This window comes from Gasterosteus aculeatus, chromosome 18 (genome assembly GCF_964276395.1).
Source record: "Gasterosteus aculeatus chromosome 18, fGasAcu3.hap1.1, whole genome shotgun sequence".
NCBI classification, from domain to species: domain Eukaryota; kingdom Metazoa; phylum Chordata; class Actinopteri; order Perciformes; family Gasterosteidae; genus Gasterosteus; species Gasterosteus aculeatus.
Window position 1 is genome coordinate 1,043,943 of NC_135706.1, and position 11,983 is coordinate 1,055,925.

The 11,983-nt window shown below is 50.1% G+C and overlaps 1 protein-coding gene across 12 annotated transcripts; it reads right to left on the reverse strand.

Moving 5' to 3' along the window:
- Window positions 1-18: 18 nt before the first annotated feature.
- Window positions 19-10,709, reverse strand: znf395b (zinc finger protein 395b). Of its 12 annotated transcripts, none has more exons than XM_078093928.1 (10): window positions 10,327-10,709; window positions 8,519-8,689; window positions 8,165-8,322; window positions 7,936-8,048; window positions 6,933-7,132; window positions 6,711-6,811; window positions 5,918-6,245; window positions 3,491-3,586; window positions 3,255-3,361; window positions 19-2,504 (listed from the first exon to the last, which is right to left on the reverse strand). In XM_078093928.1, exons 1-10 carry the CDS (start codon window positions 10,363-10,365, stop codon window positions 2,393-2,395), a joined length of 1,425 nt encoding a protein of 474 aa, XP_077950054.1. In that variant the 5' UTR covers window positions 10,366-10,709; the 3' UTR covers window positions 19-2,392. The 12 variants fall into 12 exon arrangements, with proteins under 12 accessions (XP_077950054.1, XP_077950058.1, XP_040016575.2 ...); XM_078093932.1 differs by having other exon boundaries at window positions 5,918-6,248; window positions 10,483-10,703; XM_040160641.2 differs by having other exon boundaries at window positions 5,918-6,248; window positions 8,138-8,322; window positions 10,483-10,693.
- Between the last annotated feature and the right edge of the window lie 1,274 nt (window positions 10,710-11,983).

Consider the following 11,983-nt stretch of genomic DNA (forward strand, 5'->3'; position numbering starts at 1 on the left):
GAAGAAGAAGAAAAACACTTTTCAAATCCTCAGTGCTTTTTAATTTGTGTTTGACAATATATTTCCTTTTTTTAAATGGTTTTATTGCTATTACAAACTCCTTTCCTAATGCAAGTCCGGCTGCCGTGACTCCATAGCTTGAGAACCATTAACACTGGTCGTACGCCGACAGACGGGCAGGAAGGAAACAGGAACTTGGTCCAGTCGAACCAAATGTAGCTTATTCTTGTGAGTTTATAGTCCAACAAAGTGCCAAAAAACATGAAGAATAACAAAAGAAAGTCTGCCCAGTACACGGGCGGAACGAGACCATAAAAAAACAAGGTATAAATACTTGTACGTAACTCAAAGCACACGATATAATGTAGATCATGACCACTGTGTAACCACTGGAAGAGAGGAGATAAAGACAACAGGTAATACAGTGGAGCTACAGGTAGTAACAGGAACCTTTGGATAAAGTAGGAGAGTATTGTAGGCTTAGCACATCACGTGACCAAAGTCGGACAGCAGCACCGTCGCAGACTTCAGGATCAAGTTACAAAGATACAGAAAAGTCCTTCAGCGTTTCTTTAGGAAAGAGGCTACATCCACTCCAACGCGCCTGTGGACGCGAGCGTCTTAGCACCGTTTCTAGAAGTGACCTCCAACCAAACCGACGCCCGTCACATGAACCTCCACCTGCGCCGGGCGTCTGGCCGTAAACAGGAAGCCGGGCGTCTACTCGGCGGTCTGAAGAACAGGGACGCCGCAGATTTCTTAGCTAGGACTTGTAATGTTAATACGTCTTATTTAATAATCGCCTGAAAAATGATGGTTTTGTTTGCTTGAAGTAAGCTGTTTATGCAGAGTTCCAATCAGTTGCAATCTGCAACCTCCACCACTGCATGACCCCATGACCCCATGTCCTAGTCCGCATGACCCCAATGACCTCGGGCGTGTCTCAATCCCGCTGGGCTGCATCCTTGAGGACGCAGTCGTCACACGTCACTTCGGCTGCGACTCGGTTGTCTCGGTCCTCCAGGAGCCGGTGTGCAGGACACGTCTGATCTGTCCTTTCCCAGCATGCAGTGCGGGCCGACGAGGATTTAACTCATTCAGGACGGAGGCAGGTGAGAGTTCACTTTTAAACGTAACGTTAAGTAATAGAATTCACTGAAGTTCTCAGTGAAAAGTCACTTTAACTGTGACACTATGGAGGTTCACTGACGTCCTACTGAGGCTGTGACGGTTTTATATGTAGTTTATACTTCACATTATGAACAGAAATGGATTCAAGTTGTGAACCTGAAACATCACTTTCTAAGTCAGCAACGTTACAGACGTTGGGAGTAAAAACACCAATAAACTGGAGCTGCTTGCTTTGCTGCAGTTGTGTGATCATGAACTTTACATTTAGTTGTGTTTCATGGAGCAGGAGGAAGAACCATGTGTGTGGTGACATTCAGATTAAATTAGCTCGTATATTTAAGAAGAAATTAAAACGTCTGTCTACGAGTTGATAAATGTGTTTGCTGCTGTGTTCTTTTTTTTTTTTTACTGTATTGATTGATTTCCGCTGCCTTAAGACTGCAACATCAACCCATTTTAATTTAAAATGGCGTTATTGAAATACATCGTGCTCCGCAGGTGACGCAGAGATTCCTGAATAAAATGGAATAAGAAGCTTCTCTTCTCTCAGTGGTCTGGTTCAGCCTATGTGCTTGTTGGAGGACCCGGGACCCAGGTAGACCATGAAGGCCGGGTCCTCAGGAGGATGCAGCCCACTGGATTGAGACACAGATCGGATGAAGTGAATCTTTTCTGCTGGGACGGGGTCAGTGGCGGGGGGTCAGGCCTGGGACCACCCTACTTTCTCACTGCCCAGATGTGGTATCTTACCTGTTGAAAGTGATGAAATCGTGATCACAGTTCTACAAACTGTGCAGTTAGTTTGTGTTTGTGCTTGGAGACGGTGAAATAAGAAGCCGGCGCTGTACATTTGACAGAAATGGAGGGAAGGAGATAAAGTCAACGCGGCGGCGGGATCTGTGGTGGACAAGTGTAACCCAGAGATGTGACCAGAGTGGAGGTGTAACCTGTGGACTCCCCCACAAACACCGGGAGGTAAACTCATATCTCGTATTCATTAAATGCTGCATTGCTAAACGAGCCCTGTGCAGAAACAAGCTGCGACACATTTACTGAGAAGGAGACTTTCAGTTTGATGTGGCGGCACCAACGTTACCCGGCGCTTTAGGATGAAAACGCATTAAAGTGGATGTAGCCTGAACGTAAAAAAACAAAAGTGTGTTTTTTGGCTCTCAGGCCCAGATATATATCCTCTTTTTGATAAAAGTCTCTTTTTTTACCACTCATCCATCCACGCCTCCCTCTCATCACTCAGCAGTCTCTAGTCGGGGAAGCGCTGGCAGGCCTTTTTCCAGCGACAGGCGGTGCACCACTGGTCCTTGCGCTCCACTCCGTACACCTTGCGGCACTTTTTGGCCTCGCCGCGACCCTTTCTGCAGACACACAAATCATGTGGATGAGAAATGATAAGAAAGGGCAAAGGAAAGGACAGGGCTCTGAGACCCGCTGCATGGGAGCAATCTCTATAAGAACAGCAGGCCGAGGGAACACAACCAATCAACAATCAGCATGAGACTGAATCAACCCGAGGTGAAAGGTAGTGGAATCAAAACATTATTTTGCCAGGCCAGTGAAGATTAGCCACAGAGGCTAGCTAGCGAACTAAAGACACGGCTCTCTGGCTGTTTAAGCCACCGGTCAGCAGTTGGGTCCTGCTACTACTGGTGCTATGCTAGCTAGCGCCATGTTGGCGTCATGCGTCAGATTTAAATCTGGAAACATAAAGTCTGCAATCGAAAAATAAAATACACCAAATATAAAAAAATATATACAGAATTGAGTCTCGTATTTTGTTAAACAACAAAAGAGGTTCACATTTGTTTTTCACATGATCAAAACTTTTGACCTGGATTTGGCTCCATAGAATCAGGTCAACTCGCCAGCCGCTAAATAGAGAACAGCGCTTCATCCACGCACTCTGTCCAGCGTGGGAAAGGACTCCTGTTCACCTGTGTGGCGTTCTGGGGTTAGTAAAAGGGAGCTAGCTAACTAGCTTCCCGCTAAATGAAATCACACTGCTTAATCCGCAACACAAGGTCTTCTCCGGGCTCTTGTCACGGCGCATTGCTGATGCCAGATGATGCACCAATCACAGCCCGGTATGAAGAGGACTAAAGGCTCACCTGAAGGAGCAGTGGGTGCGCAAAGGAGACACACTGATTGGCTGCAGTCTGTTCTGTTGGAGCCACTGTTCCCCGACGCTGACGGACCGACAGCGAGGTTTCACCACCTGGAGAGACACACAAGCACAGGTATGAAGAGCCGGTCTCTGTGGCCGGCATGGCTGCTGCTCCTTGCTCATGCTCTTTAGATAAGGCACACAAACACATGTGAAGACAGAACTGGAGAGAAGACCCACCGGAGTGTTGCTGTGGCCGGAGATGGGGGCGGAAGGGGTCCAACCCTGGCAGCTGGGGCTTCTGGAGGCCTCAGATACCTGGACCGGGCTACAGGCCTGGATGGAGTAGAGGAGAGGTGGCGACACATGAGTCACTGAGGTGTAACGGTTCTTTCGTGGTGGGTTGAGGTGCTACCTGGAATCATTCCAGGAAAACCCTTTTGGGAATAAAAAGACTAATGGTTCCTTCAAAGAGTCTTTTCTTCCAAAGAACCATTTTTTGGAAGAAAAAGTTCTATAAGGATTGTTTACGGCAGGGGTCTCAAACTCCGGCCCGCGGGCCAAATTCGGCCTGCCGGGGCGACCGTACTGTTCGGCGGTTGGACAGTCACCGCCGCCACCCCCCCACCGTTGACCATACCGCTCGCCGGTCGGTAAGGTGGAGACGGTGCGTTCAGGGTCCCATCGATGCCGCGAGGTGCGTCCGCTCCCGCCGCCCCCCTCGCCATCCACGCCTTAAATCTTCGGCTCCTTTTAGAATAACTTATGTTCCCCGTTAAGATGGTTCAGCTACTGTAGAGAAAATGGCGCCGTCTCTCGCTCTTTAGCCGCTTCGAGCGAGAGCCTTATTGTTTTATTAATCTGTCCGTTTAAATTGTTTGTGCTTCATCAACTAATGTTTCACATAACTAATGTGCCCCATCATAAATATTTTTATATTAATTTCACTCTTAATTTAACTTTTAAACATGTAAAATTTAAAAACTTAATTTATTTATTGTAAATGACCTCTCGCGGCCCACCTGCAGTACCTTCGCGGGCCACACTTTGGGAATCGCTGCCTTACATCATGAAAGAACACCTCCCTGGATGAGTCCGGTCAGGTTCCTCACCTGTCCTCACTTACCCAGTTAGTCAGTCCTGATTGCCCCCCCACCCCCCCGGTGTGGGTTTGCCAGCGATACGTCACAGAGCTGCTTGTGCAGATGTTTGTAGACCTAAAAGCTCAATTGTGGATTTTGCACCTAGTCGCTGGAACAACGGTCCTACTCCTCCTTCCTGTGCAACCACTGTCACTAACCCGTGCTTCTCATTCGTAGCAGATCTGATGTTAGTGAGCATCCAATGGAGCTACACGGGGGCCTGGACCAGAGACATGGTGGTCCAGCATTTCAGCCTCCAGCAGCAGACACCCACGATAACACAAGCGCTGCTCCATTAGAAGCAATGACCCGCGATTCCACCCACGCTACGCTGGACCCCCCCCTACATTCCTGCATCCCTGAGGAAATTAAAGAAAAAACAGGCTTACATTGTCTCATATTGAAACATGAAACATGTTCAAAGAGCCAGCAAGTGGAGTCCAGTGCACGTCCAAACCGCTCGTACAAAACCACATCGGGAGGATCCATGTACTGTTTTTCTGAATGTTACTCGCTCACTGTCACAAAGCATCCATCGACTGACTTGGCAGCACGGGGTAAATGCAGGTCACCGGCCAAATGTGCTGCTTTGTGGTGCATGAAGCGAGTTGGAGCCCATCGGCCCGGTAGAGGGGGTATCTGCACGGGGGAGAAGGTCCTATGAAACGCAACATGAAAAACCGCTGCACAGGAATTGAGAGAATGTCGTCTGAGATATCTGGCAGCAGAAGAAAGGAATCCACACACGTCTGTTTGCTTCTTCACTTCTAGTCTGATTTCAGCATAAACACCCTGATTCCCGTCCACGTTTAATCATTAAACATCGTGCGCTTGCAGAGAACTCTGGGAAGTAAATAATTACTTATTGAAATTAGGGATCTTGGGAGCCAAACAGGTATGGTGCCAAAACTCTTTTAGATGGAGGGAAATTCAGCCTGCAAAACTGCAATTAGACATTAACAAAACATTGACAAAAACCCATTCAAACGAGGACTAATTACGTTATTTTGGGCTGATTGAGCCTCTAATCCGTCACATGAAAGGAAAGGTAACATTGACCAGCTGTGGTCTGGAGGAGCCTGTCATCGGCTGCTGGATGTGACCATTTTAACAGATCTTATAATCCGTGAGGTAATGAAACTGCATCCACCCACGAGGGCCTCTAAGGCTCAGATTAATATGTTGCATTTGCACAGAAACAGAAGTGAATAAAGGGGATGTCACCTTTGGACGGAGCCTGCAGTCCGATGCTAAGCTACTTTAACGTGTTACCTGCAAATGTGAGAAACACCGTTACCCTCTAAATGTTTAGTCATTGTATTCCTTATAAAGTGAACATCTTTTAGATATTTCAATTTCTTTCCTGAACTTTGAACCTGAAATAGTGTTATTTCCAAATGACCCGGACCGTCATGAGGTCTTATTGGCCCAAAAGAACTTTGTAGTTTCCCACTTTTTCTGCCAAAACTTGACAGCAGTCACTGTCAGAAGGCCCAAACTGCTCAGAGACCCCGGCTGCACCCACCTGATAGAGGTGCTCCGAGTGGATCTGCCAGAAGCTGCTGGGGGCCGACTGGCTGAGCGGGACGGCCCGGTTCGGGACGGCCTCGGAGCTGGAGTTGGACCTGGGCCTGTGAGCTGGGGGGATCTGCAGCCCAGAGGGAGGAGGGGAACCGCAGGAGGCCCAGCTGAGAGGGGAGGACGAGGCCTGGCCCAGAGATGGATGGGAAGGAGCCGGAGCCGGAACCGGAGCCGGAGCCAGAACCGGAGCCGGGGCGGAGCTGAAGTCCACGGCCTCACAGCAGATCCTGGTGTAGTAGAAGTCCTCTTCTCTCTGGGACTGATCCGACCCACTGCTGCGTGCGACAGGCGGATAAAAGTTTGGACCTTCACTGAATGTTGCAACTACGTCAGAGCTCTTCCACGGCCTCAACCTTCTTCCCTCCCGTTTCTATGTAGTTCTGCAGCTCTGCTTTTGACTCATCCTCAAACTACTGGCTGAACACCTGGAATGTTCTCTAACCTTCCTAATAACTCACAGTTCATTCGCAGATTAACACTAGATTGCAATAAAAATACATTTTGTTCATAGTTTTGGAAATCAAACCTCCACATTTGAAATATTTGGCGCGCGCACTAAAAACCACGACGCCACGCCGGGGAACTGGAGCGCTCCTAAAGCCTGGAAGTGCATCTACTGTGGGTCAGACCACTAGAGAGACCAGAAGTTCTTCTTCGTTAGGGGACTACGTTCGGCACCAGCACCGAACCACCCAGTGTTGTTCACACGGATTATGATACGCGGGAATCCGACTGACCCCAGATGCAGCACCCGGATGTGTCTTTTTATTCCAACTGAAGATGTGAGCACCTTTCCACAGCTGGGCCACAGACACCTATAGGCTCCTCTGAAGGAGCTCTGGGGGAGAGAGAGAACACAGGGGACGTTCAGGCCCAGGACGCCAAGAGAGAGTCTCCCATCGCGTCCTTCACTGGTCCCGAGTTCTGCTCAGTGAGGCGATGGACCTCCAGCTGTGTACCTTGGGCTTTTTGGCGTGGAGCTCGTCCCCCTGCTCCAGATCCACCTGCAGGCCTTCGTCCGGGCTGCTGTCCATCTCGGTGACGGATGGCGAGGCGGCGGGACTCACGTTGCCGTGGTCCCAGCTCCAGTAGCCGCTGCTGCCGCTGTCGGAGAGCTCGCCGCCGCCACACTCCATGTCGGCGGAGGAGGAGGAGCCGGCTGGAAAGCAGGAACACGGCGGAAAGACGCTCTTAGCTCCGGATGTCAGATAGCGTCTGTGACTGAGCGAGTGCACGAGGTCGACCGGGTCTCTGCCGCCTAAAGGCCGCCTTTTCACCTCGCCAAAATATCTTTATTAGCAAGTAAACCATTTTTGTCCTTTAATCAGTTAAAGTAGAGCCAGGAAAGTACTGCTTATGTATTTATTGATCTTGCTTATTGGAGCCACAGCAGAGATTCATGCTGATAATAAAAGCTCCACCATCAATCCTCACTGTAACTAAACCAGTTTGTGTGCTTTGCCTTTGTTTCATGTGTTTGGTTGATTTCCTGTTGTGAGTTGTGGTGCTCGCAAAGACCGCAAAAGGAAAAAGAGCGGAAAATACGGCGAACACACGGTTACTGTATTAGTGCCCCCCCCCCACCCCCCCCCCCCCGAAAGGCAAAACTCTTATGGATGTTTGTGTGATTTAGATGAATAAATTGTCAGAGCGTCAGACTACACTGTGCTACACTCACATTAAGACTATTGTTGTTTTTCGTCATGCAAATGACAAAGAAGTAAAATTAAAAGTGCATTTTGAAAGTTATGAAATCAAAAAAAAAGATCTCAAAATTGAGTCTCTTTGTACAAACGTTCACCATTGAATTCTAAATTCCAAATGCAATAAGGGACTTCATGCAGCTGCAGTCACGGCAGACAGATGAACACATAAAGGCGACAGAATACATTAAATTCACTACTATGACTTTAATAAAAGACGACGTATTAACAGGAGGAACGGGTGGAAGGAGACACAGACCTGGCCCGGGATCGTTCTGCGGGGGGCTCTGGACCCCCGGGCTGCAGGACAGGCTGGTCAGAACCATGGCCGCCATGATCTCGTCCATCTCCACCGACTCCGGGCTGCGGAAGCTGGACGCAGCACACAAAGAAAAGTCCCCTTTAGACTCCCCTGTGTGACGAGGCCCGGCCCACCGCACACTGCCACCCGCGTCCCTCACCAGTACCGGGCCTGCTGGGTCGCCGACCTGTGCGTGGCGGGCGCCGCCGCTTGCAGGGAAGCGGCTCCTCGGTTGCTGCAGCCTCGCTCGGCCTCCCTCTCCTGCAGCTGGACCAGCGTTGTGTCCTTGTGATGCCGGCTCTCGGCTCTCGGCCTCCCTGCCTGCACGCGCCGCGCCGTGCACACCTTTGGGAAGAGGAAGCACTTTACTATGACAATGAACGACAAAGTGAAGGGAAGCTCTGCTGTCCGTCTGCGGCGCCCGGCTGCACGCGGCTCAGTCAGCTTCTGACCCGGCGGTGCGTTACGTACGGAGGGGGAAAGGATGCGAGGGAGGACGCCCTTTGCTTTTCCTTTCCGTCCCCTCTCTCCCTCCACTCACCGGGGCCTGCTGGGCGTCGGGCCCCTCCTCGCTGCCTCCAAACGCAGTCGCCACGGAGCGGGCCTGCGCTGCCACAGGGCGGGCCGCCGTCCCGCCCGGGCCTGGTCTGGCTCTGTCCTCAGGTCCCATAGCTGCACACAATGAGGGGGATCCGCACTGTGTCACACCGCCCTGCGGACGAGACATCAGAGACACCAGGTGAGGACCGGTCCGTGACGTGTGACTGCATTGTTTCCACAGGAATGGCACTCATGTGCAGTCATGTGCTTATCGGGGCGAGGATAGAGTTTAAAAGGTCTGCTCAGCAGAGGTCAAGACATCCTTACTGACTCAAAATTCACAGGATCCTGCACGTAACACAATGCAACTCAGTCGCATCTTTAATGTGAACCTGTCTGCTGCCCAAAACACGCAAAGTTAACTTCACGTGTAAAAATGCAGTTTTGCAATTTTCACCTGTGTGTTTAAATCAACTTGATATTCACTTTCGTCATCACATGCAAACACCTTCCCTCTAACAGCATTAAGCCGTGAACCGTAAAGGTTATTTCCCAACGAGGAGAAGCTGCTCCGAGTGAAGCGCAGCACCAAAAGGTAAATGTAAACCTTCTCTGACGAATGCATGCGCTGATCTGAACAGTGAGCACTGGGTCTCGGGTCTCTTTGCCTGGAAGCGCAGAGCAAAACGCCTCTGGCGTGAACGTGGACCCCTCAGTGCTGGGAGGGTTCTGTAGTTTTGTGGGAACTGATTAGGTGTTTATTTGCGACCTGACATCCATAGAGGTAAAATGGGGTAATGCTGCATTCAGGGCACGTGGGAATAATGCAGACCAAAAGGTCGATTTGCTGAAAATAATCAGAACCACGTGACGTTATTTCAAATGTTACAGCAAATACATTGAGAAAACTAAATCAGTGGCAAAGATAGTGTTGCTTTATTTATATCAGTCAAACATACATGTATACAAACCACTTTTGCAGATAACGATAAAAATAATGTTCATAATAATCAGGATTTTTATTGTGGTGATTATTCAAAGTACCGTGATTATCATTTTGATTTCATTGTTTACACCTGCTGATAGTATTTCTATATGAATCGTACGATTAAACTCCATGACAACACAGTGAAGACGAGGACACTCGCTGCGGTAACTGAAGTGTCCTCCCGCGGTGAAGGCGCTTCATGAGACACACGCTGTCTCTGTGTTTCCAACCAGAAGGCTCATCTCTCCCATTCCTTCCTGTGCACCTGAACGCGGAGCCCAACCCCCGCGCGCCCATTCTTTACACCAATCAGCGTCGCGCCTCAGTAGTAAACAAGTGCCCCGGCGTGGGCGGGGCCAACTCCGCTGATTGGCTGCGCTCCGCGTTGCGGGGGCACACACCTCCTTTCTGACAACGTGTGCGGACACGAGCCCCGCCTGGGGGGGCAGCGAGCCGGGGGGGGGCTCACTGCTGAGGATGACCGCACTTTAACGCAAAGAAAAGAAATAAAAACTCGACCGATCGCGCAACAGGAGGAGGAGACCCGAGAGGAACATGCGACGACCACACAAACACGCACGAACATAACGACCCCCCCCCCCGTTTAGTGGAGGCAAACGGCATACATGTATGGGGGTATGTTAGCTTACACGCATTTAAACATTCCAACATTAAACACATAACATCGTCACGCGAGTTTCCGCAAACGCGCTGCAAGTTGCACGAATGACGTCATTCGCACTTTCCCCAAACACGCGCAGCCTTCGTTGTGTGTCGGTGTCCCGAATATAAGCGGAATATGAACCAGTTTATTCACCCACCGACACCGATCTCCTCCCGGCGACGCAGATTGGGATCATGCCAAACAATCCCCGCCCCCCTTCCGGCTCAGCCGCTGGAGGAAAACAAACACTTCTGCGTCGCTTCGCTGCAGCACACAAAAACAACAGAACGCGCGGCGCTCCTGCGGCTCGTACCTCGGTCACTGGGCTGCAGCAGCCGCTCGTCGCAGTTCGGGTTGTTGTCCCGCCGCTCGCCGGCTCTCCAGTCTGTCCGGGTGTGTGTGCGCGTGTGTGTGTGTGTGTGTGTGTGCGCGCGCGCGCGGCGGGTCGAGGGAAAAGGGGGTTGGTCGGTCGGATCCGCGCCTACGTGTGTCCGTTTGACGAACCAATGCCGGCGCTGTGCAGCGGGGCAAAGCGCGCACAAAGGATGATGTAGGTGAGGGGTTACCAGAGCAGCGGTGGCAGCATCCCAGGCTCAGCCTGCCCCTCGAACCCCCCCGCGAGCTCTACGGGGGTCCTTAGAGAAAATAAGGACATATTTCTCCAGTGCTGCAAAGTGTTCAGTGCGTTTACGTTCCCAAACAATGTCTCTCTTTTATCTCATATATGCAAATATGCAGCATATGATATCCAATATAGACATAATACCAAATGGATCAAATAAACACAAACTACAACACTGTCATACATGTAGTGAAGTGACAAGATAAATATCAGACTAGTGTCATGTACTACGTGCAGTCTGATGTAGCTTCTAATCTGAGGTTATAATACAATTATATATAAACACACAGATAAAAACCTTTTGAGCACCATAAACACATTTTAAATTGCTCACAACTAATGGAGACCACGTCATGTACACCTCACATCACATGATGAATGCCTGGAGATCAAACACAATTTGCATGTTTGTTTCCAATGTGTGTGTGTGTGTGTCGCAGAGCCTGAGCATGTGTGTGTGTGTTTGTGTGTGTCGGGGAGACGGGATTAGTGCCGGCTGTCTGCAGCCCTCTCCACCAGACATCCAGTCAGCGGGGCGTTCAGGGTCAGAGGGAGAGGCTGGAGCACTCAGCTAGTCCCAATCTGAGTCCTGCGCCAGACACAGTATTCCATCCATGAATGACGTGTGCTGTTCTCAGGCCTCCTGTAACTGTCCCGACTGCTGAGACGGACTCGGGTGCAGCTGATGGACAGGTCACGCCTTCATTGCACATCAGGTGTAGCGACTTGAAGAGGTACAAATGTCGGTTTAGAACTTGTGTGCGGTTTGAATGAAGTGCAAATTGAGATTTCTTTCGTTGGGAAGTATGTCGCATACTCTCAACATAGACGATCGCCATAGCGACGGCACACAAAACTGCGCTGAGATCGCCTTGTTTCGCTGGTTCCTCTGATCCCTGACAGCGTGTGTGGCCTACGTCTCCGTGGTGCTGCTTGTTCAGGATGTCAAATATCCGATGCTAGTGTGATTCTTCTCTGTTTGAATCAATGTTTAAACTCACCACGAAAACCAAACCAGGGAGATACAAGGCAGCAGGTTCACGCAACTTATATTCCATCATGCCGTGGAAATGAGACCATGACGCCGCTCGCATGCTGATGCTGGAAGGTGAAACCTCTTTTAGCATCATAGCATGCTAATGTGTCTGAGTTAAGACACAGTACAGCTGATGGGAATCTCATTCGTTTTCAC

Excerpts from the sequence above, each read along its gene's own strand:
- znf395b (XM_040160637.2), bottom strand. The coding sequence starts at position 10,365 with ATGATCCCAATCTGCGTCGCCGGGAGGAGATCGGTGTCG. Across the intron at positions 8,690-10,326 it reads CCGGGAGGAGATCGGTGTCG|GGCGGTGTGACACAGTGCGG; the intron begins GTGGGTGAATAA and ends TCTCGTCCGCAG. Across the intron at positions 2,505-3,254 it reads CGCACCCACTGCTCCTTCAG|AAAGGGTCGCGGCGAGGCCA; the intron begins GTGAGCCTTTAG and ends GTGTGTCTGCAG.